Source organism: Prionailurus viverrinus, chromosome F1 (genome assembly GCF_022837055.1).
Source record: "Prionailurus viverrinus isolate Anna chromosome F1, UM_Priviv_1.0, whole genome shotgun sequence".
Classification (NCBI taxonomy): Eukaryota; Metazoa; Chordata; class Mammalia; order Carnivora; family Felidae; genus Prionailurus; species Prionailurus viverrinus.
Window position 1 is genome coordinate 38,830,614 of NC_062577.1, and position 27,508 is coordinate 38,858,121.

Sequence of the window (27,508 nt, forward strand, 5' to 3'; positions counted from 1 at the left end):
TTTTTTTAACAAAAAATTGGCAGAGGACCTGAATAGACATTTTTCCAAAGAAGACATACAGATAGCCAACAGACAAGGAAAAGATGTTCAGCATTAGTAATCATCAAGGAAATGCAAATCAAAACCACAATATCACCTTATACCTGTTAGAATAGCTGAAATCAAAAACACACAAAATAACAAGTGTTGGCAAGGATATAGAGAAAAAGGAACCCTCATACATTGTTGATGGGAATGTCAGTTGGTATAGCCACTGTGGAAAACGGTATGGAAGTTACTCAAAAAATTAAAAATAAAATATATGATTCAACAATTCTACTATTGGGGTACTTAACCAAAGAAAACAAAAACATTAATTTGAAAAGATGCATGCACTCCTATGTTCATTGCAGCATTATTTACAATAGCCAAGGAAAGCATGGAAGCAGCCTAAGTGTCCATCAATAGATGAACAGATAAGGGAGATATGGGGTGTATGTGTGTGTATGTATATGTATATATACACGATGGAATATTATGCAGCCATGAAATAGATGAGATTGTGCCGTTTGAAACAACATGGATGGACCTAGAGAATATTATGCTAAGTAAAATAAGACTGAAAAGAAAGACAAATACCATATGATTTCACTCATAAGTGGAATATAAAAAATAAAAGCCAACAACAAATGAGTAAGAAAACAAAAACCAGAATCAGATCTGTAAGTACTAGGAACAAACTGATGGTTGCCAGAGGGGAAAGTGTTGGAAGATACAAGCTTCCAGTTATGGAAGGAATATATCATGGGAATAAAAGGCACAGGATAAGGAATATAGTCAATGATATTGTAATAGTGATGTATCGGGATAGATGGTAGCCACACTTGTGGTGAACATAGCATAATGTGTAAACCTAACAACTCGTTATGTTGTACGCATGAAACTGTTGTAACATTGGGTATCAATTATACTCAGAACATTTAAAAATTAACAAAAAAAGGACATTCAACTAATTATACCTAGGTGGTGCAAGTTTCACTGATTGGAACACCAGACTTTGTGATCATCCTTCTGAGTGGTTAAAAACAGATACGCTTTGCTCTTGGAGTTTCGATTCCAGTTTTAATGACAGGTGTTGTATATTGCCACTCAGTCTGTATTAGGACCAGTAGTATGTATTTGTAAGATAGCTAGGTCACTAATAGTTTGTGGTATGGAAGAGGTATTTTATTTGTTGTTTTGTTTGTTTAAATATGTGCTAACTAAACATATAGAGACTGTGAACTTAACTCCAGTAACACATTATTAGCACCACCCAAATTAACTAACCAGATAGTAACATTACATGCAGAATCTTGCAAACTGATTAGAACAGAGCCCAGGGCACTCAAATATTAGTTCTTATATGCCCTTTGTGCTAAAACAAAACAATATGTATGTGGTTCAATGTATGCCAGTCAGTCAGTCATCATGGAGCTTAGTTCTTTCCCAAATTGCATACTAAGCAGCAGACTCCAGGAATCTAATTAATTTGATCCCCACATTGGTCCTGTTTGCCACAAACATTGCCATGCTTCATGGGCCTCACAAGTTGTGTTTCTTAGAGAAATGCATATGTAGCTCTTACACTCTGCAACAGTGTTTGCCTCGGCATAATTGTATTTGTGTGTAATTACATTGGCATTGCAATGTGGGAATGACAGGGTTGACAGGACCATTAACTTGCGTACCCTGGGAGTTGTTTCCCCCCTCCCCCCGTGGCTGACTGAAGGAGCTGTGTTTCTGGTTCGATTATACTGTGGGAGTTTGAAATGGACTTCTTATTAAATAGCACATAGACTGTTCTGTACCTGCCATGGGCAAGAATTAACTGGACAAAAAATAGTACTCTCCCTGTGATATATTTTATTTTTCAACTTTTTCTCTGTAATGAATGGCTTTTTTCTTTTTAAATCTCTTGTATCTTAGGCACAGGGAGAAACTTTTATGTCATCTTCAGAGTTACAGCTGTGCAGTTTAGCCTGCACGAAAGCTTACACTTCCTTTGGCAGAACTCTAGTGAAGGGGCAAACTTATGTCCAGTGGAAATGAGAGAGGCAGAAAAAGGAAAAATTTAGATATTGAGAGGATTCAGTTGGCACAGAAGAAAATAATTTGAGCAAAAGAGAAATGAGAGCATTAAAAACTAAACCTAGCAGTTCAATGGCGTCTTCCATTTTCAACTATCTTGAAGTATTTTTAACTGAGAGCATGGACATAAAGCATATATAGATGGTATATAGACAACTCCTAAAGCATATGGACAAACATTTACACTGTATATGTCAACAGCATCTGCAAAGCAGAAAGTGTGTATGCCAGTTCATCGTAGACTAGGAATGTTCGTTTATGTACTTTTCTGGGACTTGTACTATTATAAGAAAATTAGATGTTGTGGCACCTGGGTTGCTCAGTTGATTAAGCATCCAACTCCTGGTTTCAGCTCTGGTCATGATCTCATGGGTTGGTGAGTTCAAGCCCTGCATCAGGCTCCAGGCTGACAGTGCAGTGCCTGCTTGGGATTCTCTCTACCTCCCTCTCTTCCCCTCCCCTGCTCATGCATGCTCACGCTCGCGCTCTCTCTCTCTCTCTCTCCCTCCTCCTCCTCCTCCTCCTCCTCCTCCTCTCTTCCTTTCTCTCAAAATAAGTAAACTTTTTAAAAAATAAGAAAATTAAGTGTTGAGTTTGTAACTACATTTTTAATGCTAAGGAAGGAGGGTTCTCAGTAAACTTAGATGAATGGAGTAGACTTTATTTCTGAACCAACTATAAATTCACAATTAGGAAAAGTAGCTGAAGAATTAAAACTTCTACATGATCCATACATAGGTTGCTTTTCTTAGTACAGTAATGGCCTTCTTCCTTAAAACTCTGCCAACTACAAGTAATGGGAAATATTTTTCCTTTTCTCCTTTTCTTACCACCCGATGGAGCATTCAGCCAAATTTATAGGCTTTAAAGAAAATTACCAAAATATTAAAAAGTAACTACATCAGGCTGATGATAGTTAAAACACTTGAACACTTGAACTTAAAGTAGACTTTCTGAACCTTTATGTTTATAATTTATTTTTATAGGCTTCTACTACTCACAGCTTATGATGGTTCTCTGATTTTATACCTTTAAGTATAGGTTTCACTATCAAGAAGCTCACTGTTCCTAAATACTGAGCCTACGTTTTAGACATGCCACCAGATGGTAGTGTGTTTTGCCTGACACACAGATTACAAGCACAACATAAATATCAAACATATCTTTACGCACTAAACAAATGTATTTTAAAGGATACTCTAAAATATCATTAAGTATTTTATAGTATTATAAAACTATGGTAGTATTCAACATCTTTCTCCTTGACTTTTTAAAGCAACCTTATTGAGATAAACAACTTTTTTAAACAACTCTTTCCTAACTACAACTATAGTTGTAGTAAGTTCTAACAAAAGTTTTAGATAAGTCATACTCTTATAAGCTACTTATTCAGTGTTTAACCAGCCATGTAACCTATAAAGCCCTTTGGGCTACTTCTAAGCTAATCAAAAAAGATGTAATTTGCTCTGTTAGTGCTCTTGATCATTTGCAGCATTTTTTCTCATCAGAGCCCTGTGAGCATTTTAGCAGAGTAATTACTTCTTCATCCTAATGATGACACTCTGTCTAGAGTGTTGTAGGACATTCAGTGTCCCTGATCCTGGCTTGCTAAATGCTGATAGCACCCTCCAGTCTTTGTGAGAACCATCGTCCTTACATTATTTGCAAATGCCCCCGAGGAAGTATTGCCCCCACTCCCACCTTCACCCTTGAAAACCTCTGCTCAGGAGCACCTGGGTGGCTCAATCAGTTAAGCATCCAACTCTTGATTTTGGCTCAGGTCATGACCTCTAGGTTTGTGGGATCGAGCACCACTTCTGGGCTCACGCTGGTTCTCTCTCTCTCCTCTCTCTCTGCCCCTCCCCTGCTTGCGCACTTATGGGCACATGCCCTCTCTCCCTCAAAATAAATAAATAAACTTAAAAAAAAAAAAAAAAGGAAAGAAAACCTCAGCTCAGCTTCTGAGTTGCCCCCTCTATCTTTACTTTTGGCTGTTTGTATCTGGTGAGGCCTAGAAAGAAAGTGTGAGTGGAGGAAAAGCTGCATAAGTTATTACATAAAAAGGAGGTAGCTTTTCACTTCTGTTCACCTTTTTTTTTTAGCTGTTGCTCAGTTTAAATTTCGTTGCAAAACACTAAACCTATAAACCAATTCTGGGACAGGTTTCTCAAAGGGCCTATATAATCCCTTATCCTTAAGTGAGTTTCTGAGATTTAAACTTTTATAACACTGGCATATTATTTAAATATATAAGGGCAAGATGGGGAACGTTTTGTAGACTAATAAAAATTAGTGAACTTCATGCTCAGCAACTTGTGGGTCTTATCTTACTTTGCCTCTGTGTTACTGCCTTGTACCTGAAAATGGCACTGTCTCTTTCCCTCACCCGTAAGCAACCCACCAGAGTTTTCAGTGAATGTGTTTTGTTGGTCTGATTTTTTAGCTTTTATTGCTTTTTCATAAAGAACACATGTCGGAAGCCCTCTATTAGGTGGAAAGAATTGCATGGCTTCTTTCTGCTCTTTATTTCCGTATATTGGAATAAGGCTGATACTTCACTCTAGAATGATTCATTTCAAAGGAGAAGTTGAGGGTAAGAGACTCATTTTGTGGTAAAATCCCTAGTATTTCTACCTCACTCAGAATCATCTACACAGGAGAAATCATTAAACATGAGTTCACATCATTGATCTTCCCTACCCCCCAAGAAGGGGGAAGATTTTCGTAACATATAAATTAAAAATGAGGATTAAGGTGGAAAAATGGAAGGACAAAGGAGTCACGTGACAAAGAACTTCCTGCTCTCTTCAGAACTTCTCACATACGCCCTTTATCCCTCAAATAATGCGTGTGGCTCCTCTAGGTGCCCAGTAATAAAAACCACAGTATAAATACATGGAATGGTAAATGCAGCTCTTCTGCACTCTGTTCTTCAGACTTGGCTGTGAGCTATTGGTGGTCTCCTTTAAAAGCACCTTATTTGTTCAGTATGAAATTAGAGATTACTTAAGAACGTATGGAAGAGTATGGCTTGACTGGGTTTTTTGTTTGTTTGTTTTTTGTGCTTATAATTCTTTTTTCTTTAATTGAAGTATAGTTGGCATACCATGTTATATGGGTTTCAAGTGTGAGGCACAGTGGCTTGACAATTCTGTACATTATGCTGTGCTCACCACAGGAAGTATGGTCCCCACCGATCACCACACAAGGTTAATACGGCATTATTGACTGTGTTCCCTCGACTGGACTTTTCATCTCTGTGATTTAGTTTATAACTGGAAGTTTGTGCCTCTTAACCTCCCTCACCTGTTTTGCCTATCCCTCTACCACCCTCTCTCCTGGCAACCACCAGCTTGTTCTCTGTGTTTATGAATCTGTTTCTGTTTTATTTTATTTTATTTTATTTTATTTTATTTTATTTTATTTTATTTTATTTTATTTTACTTTATTTTATTTTATTTTATTTTATTTTATTTTATTTTATTTTATTTTATTTTATTTTATTATGCTTATTTTTGAGAAAGAGTGCTAGCAGAGGAGAAACACAGAAAGAGGGAGGCAGAGAATCTAAAGCAGGCTCCGTGCTATCAGCTCAAAGCCTGAGGTGGGGCTTGAACTCACAAAGCATGAGATCACGACCTGAGCTGAAGTCAGATGCTCAACTGACTGAGACACCCAGGTGCCCTGTTTTGTTTTTTTAGATTCCACATGTAAGTGAAATCGTATGGTATTTCTCTTTCTCTGACTTTGCATAGTACCCTCTAGGTCTGTCCATGTTATCACAAATGACAACAGTTCATTCTTTTTTATGGCTGAGTAATATTCCATTGTATATACATACCCCACTTCTGTATGCATTCATCTCTCTATGGACACTTAGGTTGCCTCCATATCTTGGCTATTGTAAGTAATGCTACAATAAACACAGGGGTGCATATATCTTTTTAAAATAGTGTTTTCATTTTCTTTCCATGAGTTACATCAATGGAATTACTGGATTATATGGCATTTTTGCTCTTAAGTTTTTGAGGAACCTCCATACTGTTTTCCATAGTGGCTGTACCAATTTACATTCCCACCAACAGTGCACGAGGGTTCCCTTTTCTTCACATTCTCGCCAACACTTGTTATTTCTTGTATTTTTTTTTATAATAGCCATTCTGACTGGTGTGAGATGATTGTAGTGTTGTTAATTTTAGCAGTATGGAGCCCTCACTTTGCAGTTATATAAATCTTGAGATATCCTGTAATCTCTTTGAAGATAGTAATCATGTCTTAAAGAATTTTATATAACCCTAATAGTATGTTGCATGGAGTAAGTACTTAATAGGGTTAGATGGATTGATGTAAGAAAAGTGTCAATTGATGATTGAAAATAAAAGTATTTTCTTTGGCACTTATATTCATAAATGGGACTGAAAATGATTGCTCTGTTTCAAACTCTTAGTTCCAAAAGGAGGCACAGGGATCTTAAACTACTTATACTTCTTAATTGTCATATTTGACTCATTACTTTCTTTCCGAAATCTGAACTAAAATACTGTGTATTGTGACTACTCAGAAGTTTTAAGCTAAGCTACCAAAAAATTTGATTTGCAGGAAGCAGCATAAGAATTTTTGAAAGACTAGGTAATGTCTGCCAATTTAACAATCTCCTTTAGGCTTTAAAGAACTTGTGGTTTGGAAGCCATACTTACTTTCCAAGAAGAACTTTCCTATACTTTTGCTATATCTGATGAAATGGGTGTTGGTAAAGATTCTTTTGGCATTATGCCAAAAATAGAATTTTAGAATTGCAGTTCTAGATGATTGAGTTTCATGTTTGGGGCCCCATCAGAAAAGTCTAGGGCTGAAGTTTCTGGCTACAGTCATACAACATTTACTTATTGACTTACCCATCTCATAGTTTGGACTCGATTCTGACATTCACAAGTGCTAATGGAGAAGGTCTTTTATGATCTCTTAGCCAGAAGCACTTCAGGACTTTATTCTGTTGTCCTGTTTTCTTTTTTGTAACAAAAGAACTTGAAAAATATAGATAGGGAACATTTGAGATTGGGAAACCACTCTGAGATCATTTTAATTTTAAATGTAACTAATTCCAAGAAATTAGATTTTGCATGACTTGCAGAATGATAATATAAAGCCTCCGGGTTTTACAATCTAATAGAATTATGAGGTTTACTTCCAGAAGTTGTTCATAGTTAATATACCATTTTGCGGGTATATCTACCCCCTTCCACTGCACACCCATTTATATTTGTATGCTCTACCCTCAGAAAGTTTTAAAACTTAGTTTGGCTCAGAGCCCAAGAGCAAATGATGTTCTTTCTAGCTGGCTATTGTTTTACCTGTGCTTTCACATTCTGTCTGACCTTCTATACTCTTAATCCTTGCCCTACTCAAAATCTTTACCAGATGAAGTTTTTTTTGTTTTTTGTTTTTTGTTTTTAACATTCATTTACTTTTGAGACAGAGAGAGAGAGCATGAACGGGGGGAGGGCCAGAGAGAGAGGGAGACACAGAATCCGAAGCAGGCTCCAGGCTCCGAGCTGTCAGCACAGAGCCCGATGCGGGGCTTGAACCCACCGAGTGCGAGATCATGACCTGAGCCGAAGTCGGACGCTCAACCGACTGAGCCACCCAGGTGCCCCAAGATGAAGTTTTTAAAGAAATATTTTTAATTACTTTATCCTGGATAAATATCAGGACCCTTTTGCAGGCTACCGGTCTCAGTTGAATAGCAAATACAGCAAGCAGAATAAAATGTTTTTTTCTGTGAACTTAATACTAATGCCATGTTTGATACCCAAAGTGTAATATGCTTACAAATTCTAACTACGGTCTCCCCCTTCATGTTGTAATAAACACTGTTGATTGATCTTGAATTATCAGTTTATTGGGGAAAGGGGGGAAACCATATTCTTCAACTAGGAAGAAAGAGTTGGAATTCCAAACATGCTTTTTTGACATGATAGTCAGGAGGATACTGGTTCCTCTAGTGAAAGCCCTTCAGTGACATTCAAGGACTCTCCAGTCATGCCACAGAACACACAGAGGATTTGCAGGGTGCATTTGAGTAGTCTGAATATTTGTGTGGTGAAAGTCTGACAGTCTGACACTAGAGATGCTTCTGGGAATTGTATCAACCATAACAAAATCATTCTGTCTGGTTTTTGTCCACCAGATCCCAAATTTTGCAGAATAAGTAATGACTTTTTATAGCGTTTTCAGATTTTACTGATGAAGCAGTGTAATACTGGGTCAAATTTAGTTCAAAGCACCTATCCTTTGCCAGTTTGATAACTCAAGGATGAGATAATTCTCCTCCTGTCATGCCAGAGTAGAAACTGTTCTTTCTCTTCTCACCACCAAAGGACTTGTACTAGCTCTTTGTTCTTGACTTTCAAACTTTTTTGACCATGACCCACAATAAGAAATGCATTTTAGGGGTGCCTGGGTGGCTCATTTGGTTAAGTGTCCGACTGGCTTAGGTCATGATCTCATATTTTGAGAGTTCAAGCCCCACATCAGACTCTCTGTTGTCAGCACAGAGCCTGCTTTGGATCCTCTGTCCCCCTTTCTCTCTGCCTCTCTCTCTCTCTCTCTCTCTCTCTCTCTCTCTCTCTCTTTCTCTCTCTCTCTCTCTCTCCCCCCCGTCTCTGTCTCTCAAAAATAAATAGTTAAAAAAAAAAGAAATGCATTTTACACTGTGACCCAGTATGCTTATAAATGTATTATGCCTAACTAAAACAACGGTTCCATGAAAGCCTTCCCTTACTCTATTCTGTGTCATGTGCTATCATATTTGCTGTTCTGTTTCACGTTCTATTGATCTGATTGTGAACCACGAAATTGATTCATGGCCATCTAATGAATCTTAGTTCATAGTCATTATGTCTTTAGCCCAAGTGATTGCTTACTGCCATTAATAAATGCAGTTCTTTGGTGAACACCATCTTAATTATATCTGTAATGAGAGACTGTCTTTCAAAAGTTCTCTGGAGTTAAAAGAAGTTATCTCATTTGGCCCATTTCCCACCCTTGTAGTATGAAAGAACTAGGGTTTTTTTTTTTAACTTCTTATTTTGAAACAATTTCAAATATTTTAAGAATAGTACAGAGAACTCTAGTATATCCTTCACCCAGAGACCACATTCAGTTTTTACCAGGTTGTCCCAATAATGTTCTTTGTAGCAGAAGGATCCAATACGGGATCACACATTAGACCTGATTCTCATGTCTCTTTAGTCAGTCTTTCCTTGCTTTTCATGACCTTGATATTTTTAAGATGACAGGCCTGTCAAGTATGTCCCTCAGTTTGGGCCCAGTGTTTCCTCTTAAGTAGACCCAATTTATGCATTTTCTACCACAATGTTATGCCCTAACAATCTGCCCCACTACTGGTAGTGTTGACCTTTGGCCACTTGAGTAAGATGGTGTCTGCTAGGTTTCTCCACAGTACATCTCCCTTTTCCACTTTTGTGATTAATAGGCGATACTTTGAGATTATGTAAAATCCAGTTCCTCATCCTGTTTTAACCTACTAGCTTTGGTATCCACTAATGTTCCTTCCTTGGATTGACTTTACATTGGTGTTTGCCAAATGGTGATTTTTTTTAATTTCATTACTCCTTTACATTATTATTAGGTATTCTATTGTAAGGAAGAACTTTCTCTCCTCATTTATTTATATTAATGTGTGTTCACGGACTCCTTTTTTGTTCAGTGGGTTATAACTTTTCACTGTCATTATTTATTTTGATGCTCAGTTTATCTCAAGTTGGCTTTTTAAGCAGGTCTCCATGTCCTTTTGTTATGTTCCCATTATTGTTAAAGTGCTTCCTTATTTTCTTTTTTTTTTTTTAATTTTTTTTTCAATGTTTATTTATTTTTGGGACAGAGAGAGACAGAGCATGAACGGGGGAGGGGCAGAGAGAGAGGGAGACACAGAATCGGAAACAGGCTCCAGGCTCCGAGCCATCAGCCCAGAGCCCGACGCGGGGCTCGAACTCACGGACCGCGAGATCATGACCTGGCTGAAGTCGGAAGCTCAACGGACTGCGCCACCCAGGCGCCCCCTTATTTTCTGACATAAGAGACCCAGGCTCATTTTCTTTCCCTGCCCCAGCTCTGGAATTAGCCATTTCTCAGGGAGCCGTGTTCCTTTTATTGGAGAGTACATGTGGAAACGATGATCTGGGCACTAGGTGTGTGAAATGCTACTGGAGTGTTGCTCTTCCCCCATCTCGCAGTGGAGAGAGCTAGGAAACACACATATAGATGCATTCACTTAGGCGCGCGTGCGTGCGCACACACACACACACACACACACACACACACACACACATCTCTAGTTACTTATGTCACTATATATTTAAAATCACTGGTTCACACCGATACCTTCAATCCAGCATATCATCACAAGGTTTATTCTAGCTTTACCTTTTTTCTTATTTATACCTTCCTTCTCCAAGATTGAGAAATCTAGGTCCCATTACCCTCAATATGTTTATTTATTGGCTCAACTCCCCTATATAAAGCCAATCTCCTAACTAGACCAGATTACTGCCTGTCAGCATTGAGAGGATCAAGTGAGATAATGTATGTTAAAACACTTTAAAATATAAGAGAGTTTACCATTGTTAGTACTGCCTAGAATTAGATGTAAGATAGAAGTGAAAAGAGACAGGAATAATAATTGGGAGTAACAGGCTTTTACATTTCCTCTTCAGTTGCCAATGAGAAATGAAATCATTGTATAAACCTACAGAAACATGTCAGGAAACTGATCAGACTTGTTCTTGCCATTTCTTTGAGGAATAATGTAACCTGGTAACTTTCATTCTAGATAGTGAAAAGTATCCCTCCTTAATCCTTCCCTAGACAATCATGCTTGCTGTGGGAATGTTACTATTTAGATTTACATCAATATTTCTTTTCTAGGTGAAGAGATCTAATAGAGAAAAACTCATTCTTATCAGATGAGATTAACTGTATAAGTAGGATCTAAAACGTAAGATTCGTAGATCTGAATTCCCAAAATAACTGGCCTTTCAGACACAGTATAATCTGGTTTGTGGTGGAATTGATCAGTCTTAAGTTTTTTAGATTGGGAATGAGTTAAAGCCTATTTTATTTTATTTTATTTTATTTTATTTTATTTTATTTTATTTTATTTTATTTTAGAGAGAGAGTACATGAGTTGGGGAGAGGGGCAAAGGGAAAGAGAGAGAGAATCCCAAGCAGGCACCATGCCTAGCACTGAGCCCAATACAGTGCTCACTCCCACCACCCTGGGACCATGACCAAAGCCAAAATCAAGAGTAGGACATTCAAGCAACTGAGCCACCCAGGTGCCCAGGTGCTCTTATAAACCCTTGTCAACCTGTATTCCTCAGACCAACCCCCAAATAGCTGATCACTTCCCTTCATTAATTTAACAAAATTTGTCATAAGAATAATGAAGATATCAAGATAAATAGAGGAAAAAAGAGTGGCATGCTAGGAAGATTTGAAGGAAAAAGTATAAATTTCACGTAGGAAAAGGGAGAGCAGGGTAGAGTTTCCAAGAGCCCAGAGAGAAGTGAATTGTTACTTTGGGGATAAAACCATTGGCTTAGAAAGCATTTGGCCTAGAAATGTTGGATAGGGTAGTGATGACAACAGAGTGCAAAAGATTAAATTTGAGATGTTTCAAGGCCAAATCCAAAAACCTTCAACACCAAGCAAATAAATTCCTTTCTTTTTAACTCTTAATTTTCCCTGTGGGTAACTCAGTCCTGTGGTCTTGCATTTCTGCTACTGTCTCTGTTTTCTCTCTTCATTTCTGACCCCTTCTTTTCCCTTACCTGTAACCCCTTTCCCATTTGGTCTTCCCTGATTACGGTGTTTCAGAAAACTCTGGTAAGCTGTATACTTAGAGACTCAGCCATTCAAGTCTGCATTATACAGAGAGCTTCCTTTGCAGTGGGCCAAAGTTTCAGTTTGCTGGGCTTCCTTGTGGTGCGGCAGGAACGACAGGTCATTAAAATGGAACACAAAGGGCCTGAAGGTGCTTTGACTGATGTGTCTGTCAGGGCTTTGTTACTTAAGAGATCCAGAAGTTGAAAAGTCCCCATCTGATATTTAGCAAACTGTTCAGAGAAGTCCGCCGTTGAACGTGCTGCTTACTCCCGCCGAAGCAGTGGATACCAGAAGGTTGGTGGGCTTTGCCCCTGAGCATGTCCCCAAAGAGCCTCCCTTTATTCCTAGAAGCTGGCAGGCTTTCTTTTCTTCCTGCAAGTGGCAACCCGAATTCTGAGTTGAAAGTGAATCTTTGCCCTTGGCTCTTCTCCAGCATTCCTCGCTGAGCGAATAGGGATTTGGAATGTCAGAAAATAGAAGAGGGGAGGGGAAAAGATGTGTGTATGACTGTGAGTGTTTATATGTAAAAGCAGCTTCGTCTGGGAGGACTCAGGGAAACTTGACTTCCTCAGACGGCTTCCTTCTCATAAACTCTTGGTTCCTTATTTGTAGTTTTTTGTTTTTGGGGGGGTTTTTTGAGTTGTTTAACCTGAATTTATCACAGCAGTTCTAAACCCCTTCCAGCCCAGTGGAGTCCAGCTAAGGAAAGACGGCATGATTTCCAGAGGATTTCTGTTTCTTCCCTCTGGTTAAAGCGATGGTAGTTCATCCCAGGCTCGTCTCCGACAGGATCCAAGGTCATCTTTCCTCTGGGATTTAATCTGGTGTCATCGGGAACCTAGACTCAGGTTTTACTGGGGAGCAAGTCTCAATAAGAAGTGTCCTTTTGGGAGAATCAAGGACTCAATCTAGGCATAAAAGGTGTGGCTCAGCACAGCACCCTCACCGTAAGCTACAAGTCCTGGGCACTTGTGATTGAAGCTGAACTGAAAATATTGATGGAGCACGCCTCTCAGACTCTGTTTCACTGTGGACTGGCTTAGAGCGCAAGACTATAATTTACAGGGTGGCTTTTATCCTTTATTTAGTTCTATCCAAAGTCTTCTTGCATCAACTAAAAGGAGAGATTCTGTGAGGGTAACCTGCAGGGGCACTTTCTCAGCTTTGTGTGAAGAATCCAGTGGTTGAGTGTCTGTCTACATCCTGAGGAATCATGTCCTCTTTATATGCCCGAAGTAAAGAATTCACTCGGAATAGGAAGTCTCAGTCTGATTCTCCCCCAGCATCTCCCTCCCCGACTGCCAAGACGCTCCGAGTAAGCAGTTTTTATTTACGTATGTTCTTAGTTGGGTCAGAGATGGAAAACGTATATGTAACTTGGGGAGTTAGGTTTAGAGCAAAGGCATTTCAGAGCATATGGGAATCAGTAGAGGAGAAAAAAATTGCGAGTAAAGACCCTGTGAGCTTTTCTGCAAGAGGTTGTGGTTCATAATACTTACTGTAGTCTTAAGTAAAAGCAGACTTAAATATGCCAGACTACGGTTTCTGTATTTTAGCTTTTAACTGTCAGTTGTAAGCTGCCTAACAGTACGATTTTAGAGTCCTTGTCACTATATCCTACAGGCGTTTCTTAATTTCTGTGGCTGTTTTTAATTGCTCCGTTTCCTGTTTGTTTTTTTGTGTGGGTCAAATACTACGTTTCCAGAGATAAAGCTCCCAAGTGGCTGAAACTATAGATGTTAAACTTCAGTTATGGGCAAGTTCCTCATGAACATTTGTGTAGGTGTGTATATGAGAGAGTGTATACCTTTGCCTATTTTGTGTGTCCACTGAGTGATAAAGAGAGAGAAAAAAATACTTGGGAGTCTTTACTTCTCAGTCACCCTCAGGAAACCTTGTGCTTCTAAAGTTCTAAATGACTCCTGGCTATTGACAACCAGCTGTGTGGAAGTGTTTGTAATACCCCAGGCAGATCCATTTGAGATTTTTTTTTTTTTCTCCTCTAGTGAATGTTTCTCTACAAGTGATTTACATCTGATTCAGTGTCTTCCCCTGTAGGAAACTCACAAAAGCAAGCAGTGCTACCAATAGCAAGTGATGAGAACCCTGATGGGCATATTAGGTAGCGGGCAAGGTAGAGCTCCTTCTTAGGGAACAAGGTTGTGCTGTAGTATATGTACAGAGTAAGTAGTACGGTGGTCATAGCTTCCTTATTTGGGGAGCTGTGGGGAAAAAATCTGCAAGAAACCTGAATTGACTATTGTGTTTCTTTTATTTTATATTCATTTTCAATGTCTTTCTCATGGGGCAAATTACCATGGAGTAGAATTTGGTATGTGGCATGTTGGTCTCGGACATCAGCTAGGGATATTCAGCGTTTTGTTAAAAAGCTATTTCATTCATAAGTTCTTGTTGTGAGTGGACTAGGAGGCTCCAGTGCCACCATCGCTGAGTTCGGGGACAGTTTCTTCAACGCTTAGGATGGCGTGCCTTTCTTTTCGAAGAAGCCACAGAATGCTTCCTCCTCGGCAGCTGTTGGGTACTTTTTGGTGGCTACCAAATGAGGTCCACAAAATGGAGCACTTTTACTTCAGTTAGTGTTTCCCTTTGTTCCCCTCCCTCTTGCCCAATCAGCAATACCTTTTGGTGTAAAGAGCCCATTGTTAGCACTTCTCACCACTGTAACCAGCGTGCCCAGGGCAGTGCATGAGATGGCTCGCGAACATTCAACAAAATCTGTCTGGTGACGCCCCTCCCCTTTTTTCCCTGTTTGAGTGCATTTCTTCTTTACAGTTAAACAGTGTTTTCTTCTTGTCTCGGTCCTGAGAGCTGCCATCCACCCTTTCCACCCTCCTCCCACCATCCCCCCCATCCCTGACTTTTTAGACAGAGGTCACAGTGGGAGAGAAATTGAAAATTTGGATTACAGGAAACCAAAATGTGAATGGCCTTAATAAGAGACTACTTCCCAATTGTAGTGGTAAGCGGCTGTGGATTCCCATAATAGCATCTGCTTACTGTAACCAACTTCCAGGTCCACATGGCCTGAGGCTGTACTATAGAGAGTGTTGGTTTTCGCATATCATTCATGTTCCATTACGTTGCTGGTGTCTTTACTGTCTGAGAGAGTGAAAGGTATGTGAGACTAATTTGGAGGCTGTTGACACTCTGAACGGGCTATAAAACTAAGATTTATCTCCTACGATTCCCCTGTAGCCTAGTTTCCTCTCATGTACTGACTAGTTGGGGTGCTGCTTACAAACTGGTTTTGGATACTATGACCACCCCCCCTCTTAACTCAGTACGTGGTGCTCTTTAACACCTAGTGTTGTGGTGGTGATGTTGGGCTCATATGCCTTCTGATGCCTGGTTACTTAACTGACGGCCACTTCATTTTCCTTACCTCATTTAATCCTCAGTCACCCTGAAAGGTGGGTGTTGCTGTGACCATTTTATGTCTGAGGAAACTGAGATACATGGAAGAAAATCCGCTTACCCACATCAGTCAGCCAGCAATAAGCAGTAGAACCCAGTCTCTCTGGCTCCAAAACCCATATTTATCCACAACACTGGATTACATATCAAATATACTTGAAGGTTAAGGACATGCTAGGGTCACAGATGGCAGTTAAAAGCGTGGGTAGCTATGGGAATCCAAAATTCAGGCATAATGAGGACCCAGGAAACAAATTGCAGGAAGGAGGCAGGCAGCAGCTACAGACCAAGGGAGGGAATTGACAGGCTATCCTGAATCTCCCACGCCTGATTCTCAAATCCTAGAGCCTATGAACCACGGACCCCACAGAGCCTGAGACCTTGTGGGCTACAGGTCTTCATATTTCTCTCAGAGGCAGAAATGCTTGACTAAAGAGACTGGGAAATGTCTGTGCACATTTCAGAGTTAAGATCAGAACAACTCTCACTCCCCTCAAACTTCACTTGTGCACTTTCGGTTTTTTGCTAGAAATTGCACAAAGAGGTATAGCCTCTGGAGCCAACATTCTTCAAGACAAACATTGAAATCTTGAGCCAGTGTATAAATATTTATGGTTTTTTCTTAACTGTTGTTAAAGAGGCTAAATATTAAGTGCTTCCATATAAGGAAAATGCCCTCAAAGGAAACTTAAAGAGTGGCTATTCACACGGGAAGAGTATTTGGGACACCTTTCTCTTAGTCAAATGTTCAAGAAGCATGATGGGCAAACTATAAACTGCAACTCAAACAGGTATTATTTGTAACTTGAGAAAACAAATAGTAGGATGATTTGTCAGTACTAGAAAACTTGATCTTACCTACCTTTACTTTTAAACTCTCAGAAGCTTCTGATACTTTTAACATTATGTAATTCAGTGTTTCTGTACTCAGTAAGCTAGGATCATTTTCTTTTCTTTTTTTTTTTTTTTAAGTTTATTTATTTTGAGAGAGAGAGTGCGCAATTGGCGTAGGGGCAGAGAGAGTGGGGAGAGAGAGAATCCCAAGCAGACTTCGCACTGTCAGTGCAGAGCCCAATGCAGGGCTCAAACTCACAAATCATGAGATCATGACCTGAGCCAAAACCAAGAGTCAGACGCTTAACCGACTGAGCCACTCAGGTGCCCCTAGGACCCTTTTTAATAGTATAAAAATCTAATGCTTGCCTAGAGGTTGTACAAATAGTATCCTCCCTGATAAAAAATCACTTATATATGGAAGGTAGTATGTGTCTTGCCAGCTAAGATTTTGTTTACTTTCTCTGGTTCGTATTTCAAAAATAGTATTTTTCATTCTCTGAACACAAAATTGCACTGTTAAACATGGTTTTTAAAACTACATACCTCTTTTCCCATAAAGAAAATATTCATCATTTATTCTTTTAGTATCCCCAACCCCCCCCCCCCCCGCCCCCATCCTCCGCTAAAATGGCTCTTCTAAGTGGTAGGCTCCTAATATTGCGGTTTTGGTCTCTGTTGACCGTGGGTAGTGAAATAACTTTGTTTAACAAGTCTTTTGGCTTCCACACTAGGTTCACTCTAGTTCAACATCTCTTTTGTCTCTAAAATGTGGGGAGCTCCCTGAGTAACGGATCTACTCATCTCTGATTTTCTTGCTCAGGGAAAGCAGAACAACTTCCAGGTTCATTCAGATTTCTAATGGGAACCACACCAGGTATTTATTTACGAGATTTTGAAGGCTTAGCTTCTGTTCTCATACTCTGAAGCAACCACCTGATGTGCCAGGTTAACACAATTAGTAGAAAAGCTTCCTTTTGATGTAATTTTCCAACATTAAAAAAAATAATTCTGAACTGTAAATATGTTAGACACCTCTAGTTCATGGGGTTTTTTTCTTAATTTTTTTATAAATGTTTATTTATTTTAGGGAGAGAGAGCGTGAGTGGGCTAGGGGCAGAGAGAGAGGGAGACACAGAATTAGAAGCAGGTTCCAGGCTCTGAGCTGTTAGCACAGAGCCCAATGCAGGGCTCGAACCCACAAACTGTGAAATCATGACCTGAGCCAAAGTCTGATGCTTAACTGACTGAGCCACGCAGGTGGCCCTCTGGCTCATGGTTTTTAATTACTGTTTATATTACTGGGTCTCAAGTATATAAATTCTTTTAACTTAGAAATTAATCAATTTAGATGGTTTAGCAGTTTTAAATCAACTTGAAAGCAAGAGCCAGGTAGTCATTGGTCAATACTCTCAAATTATTTGCTAATTTAACAAAATATTTTTTAATACAGGCCTATCCAAAGATAACAATACTAAAGAATGTCCAAATTGTATTGCTTAGTTGATATTTATTATATTGAATCATCTTGAAATAAGTAGGTCATCAGCTGAAACCTGGGAATCTTTTAATTAGACAGATTTTCTTGAATTGGTTGGTATTTACGATAATAGGATTGGACCTGTATCTATAAAACAAAATCAGTAGCATTTTCCCATTTAATCTGGATTGCTACTCCTTCAGGATTTATATCTCAACTGAAAATCATACAAAGATTTTACATAATGTTTTTCACTCCAGCCATTAATATAAAGAACAACTAACCAACTTGTTTTATAACCAGCTCTACAAACTAATCAGAGAACATTTGATAAACAAGTGAGTGTTGAAGGATTGCTGCTTTCCCGAGACCTTGTCTATGTGGCCACTCGGGTTAACAGGCTCCATTCTGCGTCTTAGCCTTCCAGACTGTCAGCATTGATAGTCATTCTTTGCATGTCCTTTCTGGTCTCCTGTGGTAAACACCAAACAGTTCTTTAGTGTATGTATTATCTCTTTAAAAATATTTTTAACATTTATTTATTTTTGAAAAAGAGAGAGAGGTAGACAGAGGATCTGAAGCAGGCTCCATGCTGTGAGCACAGCACCCGATCCGGGGCTCGAACCCACGAACCGTGAGATCGTGACCTGAGCCGAAATCAAGAGTTGGCCACTTAACCAGCTGAGCCACCCTGGCACCCCTAGTGTATTTATTATCTTATCCTTTCTACCTCTCAATACTGCATCTGGGTACTACCAATCCAGAATTCATTTTTAACTTTACTTTATAATCCATTGTCATAGAATGAGAAACGTTTGTCTGGGTGAATAAGGCTATTAAGGATGCAATCTGTTAACCATTTTTTCTCTTTCTCATTAAAACCACTAGTGTATCTGTTTCATTTCTTTTTTTTTTTTCTTTTTTTTAAATTCCACTCAAGAAAAATCAAAGCAGTAATTCTATAACCAAGGAATCTTCTATGCAAGAGTGGTAGAACCCATAAAAACAGAAGCAGTTTCCCTATCTGGAATCTTGGATAAACAGTAGAGTAGTTAACCCATGTTCTACATAAAGCTGGATGAGATGGCATCTGAAGTCATGGTTTCTCGACCAGAAAGACAGGGAGTTTTGAAGGTATTGGTTCCTTTCCTGGAATTTCCAGGTGACAACACAGAGATGCAAACCCTGTTCTACCCTTGGCCCTCCAGTCTTCTTGTTCCATGATAAATGTTTATCAAGGCCAGCTACTTTATTTTGAATCATTCCACAGTTAACATTTCATGAGCATCTGCTATGCAATAGGCTGTATACTGGACACTGGGATTCAGAAATGAAATTTATAGTCCCTACCTTCAAGGAATTGACAGTCTAATTGGGGAGATAAAAACAAAAATTAAGTACAGGGTTTTTTTGTTTTAGGAGGTCAATCAAGTGGTAAATACATTAAGCTGATGTTTAAAGAACAGTAGAGGCTTGGTGGTTAAAAAAGAAGGAAATTGCATTACAAAAGTGGAAAAAATATATGAGAAAGTATAGAATTATTTTGAGCTGCAGATCAATGTGGCTAGAACAAAAGATATATTTAGGAGTATAATAGGAAATGAAGTTGGAGACATAGCAGGGGCCATGTCATATGTGTTCTTAGTATGTCGCTCTAAGGATTTGGGGAGTTATCCTGTAGATAAAGGATTGAAAAGCTGAAGTAAAATTGCTGTGATCAGTTGCTTATTTGAGGGAGATTTCTGGCATCTATGGAGGCTAGATTATAGAGGCAGGGCCTGGGGGTTAAGTCAGTTGCCCCAAATGCTGTGCTCCAGGTTGAGAAATGATAAGGTCCTGAACAGAGACATTCTTCAGGCAGTACAGAGAAGCATTCAGCTGTTTAGAAGGCAGAACTGACAAGAGTTGGGGATTAATAAAATGGGGGTAAGGATGAGCCTGGAGAGGCAGAATCAAGGATGACTCCCAGGTCTCTGGTTTAGATGACTCTTTAGAAGATGGCATGACAAAACTTAGTTGGCATATGCGGGAGGGAAAAAAAGGTGTGAGGTGGAGAAACGATTTCACTTTTGGATATGTTGAGTTAGAGGTACTTTGGAACATTTAGATAGTGATATCTAGGAAGTTATTGGTCTAACCCTCAGGAGAATATTATGGGCTGAAAACATTGATATTTATGATTAAGCCATGGGAGTGGTGAGCTTGTCTAAGAAGTAGATGTAGCATAAGGAAAAAGCTGAGGATAATACCTTGGTGCTGGCGGTGTAGGTAGTAACAACAAGCAGATAGAGGTGTGTGGCTTCCCATGGTTTTTCCTATTCGGTTATCGCTGGAGTCACATGCGGGAAAGCAGGTATTATATATTGTTTGTTTGGTTCTTTATTTATATATATTGTTTATATATTATATATATTTTATATATATTGTTTATATAATAATATTGTTTGTGTGCGTGTATATATATATGTATGTATGTATAATGTTTATATATTGTTTGTTTATTTCTTTAGTTCCCAAAGAACCCAGAAATTTATTTTTTTTTTTAATTTTTTTTTTCAACGTTTATTTATTTTTGGGACAGAGAGAGACAGAGCATGAACGGGGGAGGGGCAGAGAGAGAGGGAGACACAGAATCGGAAACAGGCTCCAGGCTCTGTGCCATCAGCCCAGAGCCTGACGTGGGGCTCGAACTCACGGACCGCAAGATCGTGACCTGGCTGAAGTCGGACGCTTAACCGACTGCGCCACCCAGGCGCCCCAGAACCCAGAAATTTAGATCAGTTTAGGGTCAGTTAAGAGTTTAGGGTTCTAGTTTTGTTTTCAGTGCATAATCAGCTATGTGACCTGGGGTGGTTTTTCAAATTTGAAAAAGTTCCCAATTTAATCAGCAGTGTTTTTTACTTCTCTTTCTCAATCTCATAATATTTGTGTGAGCGGACAACCAATTATCATCAGAAGACCCAAGGGAAGCAACTAGAGTTGGCTTTCATCTGCCTTTTATTCTTTTTCAGCCCCTTTTTGTTTCTGTTCTCAACCTGTTACGCAGTGAATAGCAGTTATCCACAACCAGGGGTTTTCTCAGCACAACAGTCTTTGGTTACACAATGCAGGGGGTTCTACCAGTTCAATGATTAGATAAAGATACTGAGAGTATGTCTGGACTTTAACCTCTGTGTAGTTCATTATGAAAGCAACATTTTCATACAGGAGTTGTTACACTTTTGCGTTTATTGACTTCACGTGGTTGGTTATCTGGGCGAGAGTGTAACTATCCAGACAGTAAAATAATGACCTTAAATGTCTGTAGGTGAAAAAGGGTAAGTAGGAATTAGCCTGGATAATCAAAATCTACAAATAATCAAAACCCTTTGCTTGAGTGCCAAGGAATTTGTTCGAGCTTATTACTCTTGCAGCCAACAAGCATTGGCAGAGCCAAAAGACCAAAGAGGAATGAGAGAGAATGGAAAAACAGAGAAAACCGTAGGAATATCAATAGCTAAATATTTATAGAACATTTACTATATGCCAGGCACAGTGTCAAGCCCTTACATTTATTGTCTCATTTAGTGTTTTTGATAACATTAAACACTGGGTACCGTTTCCACCACTTTACTGATGAAGGCACTGAGGCAGGGAGAAGTTAAATAATGAATATAATTGTGCTGGAGCGTTTAACCAGTAAGCTGTGTAGCCAATCCAATAAAACTACCATGTCTCCATTAAATAGCTCCTGAATTATTGTTACTATCCCTGACTACTGAATCTATTTCAAAAAGAGAGATTGTGACCATTAAACTTTATTTAAAGGAGGAAAAACTTCACAGCATAATTTAGGAAGAAGCAAATATAAATTAGTAAAAAGTAAGAATTTTGCATCGCCTCAAAATAAGCATAAGTTTATTATTTTTAAGTGTTTATGATAAAACTGTTGCTAAGGAGCAAAGATCTATACCCTTAAAGGGTTATAGTCTAGAATTTTTAATGAGTGTATTAACTGTGCATAAGTAGTTACCCTAAGGCCATGTATCAGTGCTCAAAAGTAGATCCTTTTAAGTGAAGCCATTTCTCTTATTTTGTTTATGCTATTAATTTGCTTTTAAAGTAATTTTTAAACAGATGGCACAAAAATATGCTTGAATTCAGGACTTGTTAAGTTATAACAAGTCCTGAATTTGAAGAGCCTGAATTACTGAAGTTTTCCTTATCTGGGGGACCCTTCTCCTGCCAAAAATCAAACAAATTGCAAATACATCCCGTCTCCCAAATTTCTTCATTGTAAAATACTTTTTTTGTTCTGGGAGCAAAATTTAGCCCCATAAGTCCAAAGAATCTTATGCATCTGAAGACCTAAAATCCATATGAGGGGTATAAAATGTCAAATTTAGTGGCAGAATCAAGAAAAGCTTCAGTTCTTTATCTTCTAGAGCTTCCAGTAGCACTTTGCGATAACTGTGACCCTAACAAGGTCCCATCTTATAAATCACTCATGATAGTGTCTGTCTTCATGACCACCACGTTAGGCCTGTTCTTTTCACGAAGCCTTGCTGAATATTTCTAGTCGGGACTGGTTTCTCTCTTTTCTGCCTACTTTTTTATTTGCCATATGTAGCAGAAAGTCTAGTGTTGGATCGCTTTCTTGCATCACTCTCATTGTTTTATGGATATACTTATCTTTCCTCCTCAAAGAAGGCTCTTTGAGATCAGAGAGCCATGTCTTAGATTCTGCAAATACCCATTTTTAAATTTTTTTTAAGTCTACTTAGTTGTTTGTTTAGAGAATGCAAGCAAGGGAGGGGCAGAGAGAGAGGGAGAGAGAGAGAGAATCCCAAGTAGGCTCCACTCTTTCAGCGTGGAGCATGATGTAGGGCTTGATCTCACGAACCATGAGATCAAGACCTAAGCTGAAATCAAAAATTGGATGCTTAGCCAACTGGGCCATCCAGGCGCCCTTGCAAATATCCATATTATTCCTCTAAGTATCGCTCACAGAGCTGGGCACACAAAGACACTTAATATAAATATAAGGAATGAACACTACTGCCTAATTAACATTTGATCTCTCTGTTCCTACCCCATTTGGCCACTTGGAAAGGAGTCAGAGGACACATACTAGAAATCCCCATTTCTGCAATGAAGGCCAACCATAGGTCTTCCCAAGACAATTCAGATATCTGTTTATTTCAATTTGCTCATGCATCTATAGCTCTAAAGTATGTGAGTTAAAATTGAGCTTCTGTGGGGACAGAAAGAGAAAAGGCTAAGAACGAAGAAAGTCCCTGACCTTGTGTGGGACCTACTTAGAAGTAAAAAGTTTTGCCTTATTGTTATTTAGTTTCCCAAGTATTTATTTCCTCTTGAAATGTGAGGTCTGGAGAGCCTCACTAACCCCTTTGCAAAGGTTTTGATTCACCAAATTTAAAATAACTGCTACCTAAACAGGCCGCTACACAACGATATATACCGTGTAAAAAAAAAAAAAATCCATCTCTTCCCAGGCTTTGGGAATGGAAACCTTAATGCCCAAAAGAGGTGTAGTGGTGGTCAGTAACAGCATCTGTTGAAGAACTTTAACAGAGGAGTAGGCTGAGAGCTGGAAACTGACTTAGAGGCTTCTAAATTTATGACTTATTACATGCAATACTAACAACATTGGTGGAGGGAGGGGGGAATGATCAGGCATCTCTTCTCATGTGTTCTCTAAGCCTGGTTTTTTAAAATCATCTGAACGTATTTCATGGGCTGCCGTAGTTTCAGGTGGCTGTGCTCAGCAGTATGGACCTAAAACTTGAGCTATGGGGAAAGGAAAAATATGTGTTAAATGTGAGATATGTGGCCCACGTGCTAGGGTCACAAGTTTTAGAGCTACTCATTCTCATTTTCATCATATGTGGTGTGCAGCATGTGAAAGGCTAGATAGAGAAGGGGCCTGAGCCTTCAGACATATTCTTGGATCATAACAGTTTATGAATTATCTTAAATATAAGATGGCTTAGGGGCGCCTGGGTGGCGCAGTCGGTTAAGCGTCCGACTTCAGCCAGGTCACGATCTCGCGGTCCGTGAGTTCGAGCCCCGCGTCGGGCTCTGGGCTGATGGCTCAGAGCCTGGAGCCTGTTTCCGATTCTGTGTCTCCCTCTCTCTCTGCCCCTCCCCCGTTCATGCTCTGTCTCTCTCTGTCCCAAAAATAAATAAACGTTGAAAAAAAATAAAAATAAAAAAAAGATGGCTTGCCCTGGATATTTTAGAGAGGCCTTAGTATATTCATAAATTTCCTTCCATAATAAGTGTGATATGTGAGTTCCAAAAAATTTAGAAATTCTTCAATAACTAGGAATATCGACAAAGAAAAGGTAGAGGCCTGCACAAAAGCAGAACTACAGGAGCACCTGGGTGGTTCAGTCAGTTAAGCATCTGACTCTTGATTTCAGTGCAGGTCATGATCTCATGGTTCATGCAATTGAGCCCCATGTCGGGCTCCACTCTTTCAGAGTGGAGCGTGCTTAGGATTTTCTCTCTCCCTGTGTCCCTCTGCCACTCCTCTGCTATACATGCATATGTGTGCATGCTCTCTCTTTCTCTCTCAAAACTAAATAAAAAGAAAGATACTAAGAACTGTAAAATTCCAATAATATTTAGGTAGCGTGATCTATAGATTTAACAAAGATGTCTATTTCTATAATTTAGTAAACAATGATTTATCTTTTGAAACAAAGTGAGATGTATTAGAGTAACATGAGGTGGCATTACATCATCTCAATTCTACATGCAAGATTACATTGGATAGTCACAGTCGGGCAGTAATATTTTTCAGAGATATTTATGATATAAACTGAATGTTAAGTACTGTATTTCTTGTTCGTTTTGTTCCCTATGTATTAAGTAATTGGGAAAGATAAATCGAGGAGCATAATATGATAAAGTTATATGTAATTTAATATTTTTAAAAGCTAAATTTTGCTTGGAAGTATACTCTAACACACAGCTGCATACTCAGATGCACACTTTTCTCCAGCATAAGTCTGTGCTTTCAGCATTATTCTAACTGTGAATGCATATGATCACCCAGCTGTAGTTAATTGGCCATATACTCTTGACATTTCTTACTTTGAAGAAGTTATAAACTATAAAACCATGTTTTTTTTAAGGGGATCCTTGTGGTAGTTGGAGTTCTAAAATGACTCCCCAGCAGTGTCCTGGCCTAATCTCCAGAGTCCATAAATATGGTGAGGTAGTTCTCCTATGATTATGTTATGTGGCACAATCGACCTAAAGACAGGGAGATATTTTCTTGGTGGGCCTGATGTAATCACATGACCCCTTAAAAGCAGAGAGCTTTCTTGGTTGATGACAGAAGGGGAAGCCAGGGAAATTTGAAGTGTGGAAAGGACTCAGTGTGCCGCTGTTGGCCTGAAGACGGAAGGGACCACGTGGGAAGGAATGTGGGCCCCTCTAGGAGCAGTGAGCAGCCACCCGCTGACAGCCAGCAAGGAAACGGAGATCTAAGACCTACAGCCACAAGAAACTGGATTCTGCCAACACCCTGAACGATCTTAAAAGCAGACTCTTCCCCAGAGCCTCCAGATCAGAATCCATCCAGCAGACACCTTGATTTCTGTCTGGGGAGAACCTGAGCAGTGCAGGGTTCCCCAGTAGAGCAGTGCTGGACTTCTGACCTACAAAACCTGTGAGACAATAAACAGATGTTTTGAGCCACTGTATTTATTATCTTTGTCACAGCAGCAGTAGAAATCTAATGCAATTGAAATATTTGATGATATTAAGGAATTATTCGGGTTTTTTTGATGTGGAGGAATAAAACCTGATACAGACCTCCCCATCACTGACCTCTACTATCGCATCTGTATGTAAATCTTGAAAAATTTTATTCCACCCCCTTTTATATTTCCAAATTAAGCAAGATCTCCAAATAGAGACTCAGAAACAACAGAGACTCAGAAAGATCCCTTTCACAATTGGATACCAGGAGACTCTCAAGTTTCTCAAGAACCCCATCTGTTTGAGTTATAAAGGTTATATTCTTCCCTTAAGGTAGAAAGCTTAAAAAAACCTTTGTGTCTCTCCTAGGCGTATGTAGGAAACCAGAATGGTCCTTAAACTCAAGAAGTTATAGAATTACATTACTTTGCAATTAGCTCAGATAATGAATAGATGTGCAGTAGCCCTACAAATCTGAAAGGTCCATGTTGCAGCCACACTCCCATCCTTGACTTGTTCATCATCAGTCATTAATCTGAGAACACCGAAGGGAAAGGCTGGTTCTCTGTAGGCCATCCCAGAATAGCTCAAATTGTTTCCCCTGGCTCAGCTAGTGCACGAGAACATGATATAAAATGTTCTTTCTGCTTAGTCCCTTTCAGGGAAAATGTAAATAGGAGATTTTTTCCCATCACTGTGGGGTCAGGCCCTAACTCCAAAAGAACATAAGTTAAACCCGTTTCAGTCTTGGCAGTGGACATGTGACTTGGTCTCATTCCTTTCCCTTGGGCCCAGCTTTCCAGAGCCACAATTTTATTTTAAACTTGGTCAAAGGAGTTTGGTTTTAATTATGTGCCTTCCTGAACTCCCGATAACTTTCAAGTTAAAAGCTTTTGTGGGATTTTTCTAAGCCAGTGTCTGGTGTTTTGAGAGCCCTACACATTTCACAAATCAAAACCGGCCTGGTTCCTGTCCCTTTCCAGGATTGCCATCTGAATTATTGGCGATCTTCACTCTGTTCTTTTATTAGAAACAGGTCCCAACCAATGAGATTACTGTGGGAGAATTTCATGAGGCATGAAAGGAGAGAGCCTGCTTCTTGGTTTTAGAGCATTTTTTAAAAACTGTGGTCTATCTAGCTAATCATTTTTTTTATCTCTGTTTTCTGTATTCATACTGGTTTCTGAGCAACTTTTAGTCTCTTCCGCTCCAGGGTCTCATTCACAATATCTAATGCCCCCAGTTGAGCCATAAAAGCTGTGAAAGTAATTTCTTCTGTGAACAGTTTTTATCTAGTTCAGACACACTGAAGAATACGGCCTTAATGGCTATCATTCATTTGTCTTCAGTAGAAGGTAGAGCAACAATCTTTAACTAAAATACTTAGAGAAGTTCCTTCTAAGACTTCCTGACTAGAGCATGTGACATAATACATGTATGTGTTAACCTGCAAATAGGATAGAAAACTCATGCCTTCTCTAAAATATATGGTGTCGTCATGTACAGATAAGCTCTTTAGACCCTATTGAAAGAATAGAACAAGAGTAACTGTTCTGTTTTTAAAAGAGAGCCTACAGAGAAAAATAGGGCTATTGCCAGAACACAGGTAAGAGGAACTCACATTCCTAGCTTCCAAAAGATCCTAGATTTGGTCGGGGTCCCTGAGCCCTGTGTTGTAGGACCTCTCCTTATTTGCTGCCCAGTAGGCTGGCTTCTTAGAATCTTCTCTGGGAGAACCTTCACTGTTCATTTCCCTAGCCTGTGTTCTGCTCACCTCTTATGATGTCACCTCCTGGCTCACTGTTCCCCTGAGACCACTTAGGCAAACTCCCACTCTATCTTGTGTCCCGCTCTCCCCATTCACTCACTAGACTCCCTGCAGGGATGGCAGTCAGCCTTTTAGAATGAGCAGCAGTGTCAGGGTAACAGCGAACTGTGCTTAGTTTGATTGACAGCAGGATAAAGAGGGAAAATTGAAGTTAAGTCTCCACCAATTCAGCAACTCTGTTCCTTTCACCCAAGAAACCCAAA

At 39.4% G+C, this 27,508-nt stretch overlaps 1 protein-coding gene and 1 long non-coding RNA gene across 13 annotated transcripts in view; one reads left to right on the forward strand and one right to left on the reverse strand.

Moving 5' to 3' along the window:
* Positions 1-27,508, forward strand: part of PPP1R12B (protein phosphatase 1 regulatory subunit 12B) — a 223,797-nt gene that overhangs the window by 167,029 nt on the left and 29,260 nt on the right. Inside the window, exon 1 of one of the 12 annotated variants that reach the window (XM_047840204.1) lies at positions 12,555-13,330. The exons of the other annotated variants lie outside the window; for them this stretch is intronic. Within the exon in view, the coding sequence (XP_047696160.1) occupies positions 13,229-13,330 (102 nt within the window). The 5' untranslated portion in view covers positions 12,555-13,228. Of the gene's footprint in view, positions 1-12,554; positions 13,331-27,508 lie in introns of those variants that run through there. 12 annotated transcript variants of the gene reach the window in all.
* Positions 17,925-27,299, reverse strand: LOC125155201 (uncharacterized). The gene is made up of 2 exons (XR_007148088.1): positions 27,099-27,299; positions 17,925-18,236 (listed from the first exon to the last, which is right to left on the reverse strand). It is a non-coding gene; the product is annotated as an uncharacterized LOC125155201 (long non-coding RNA).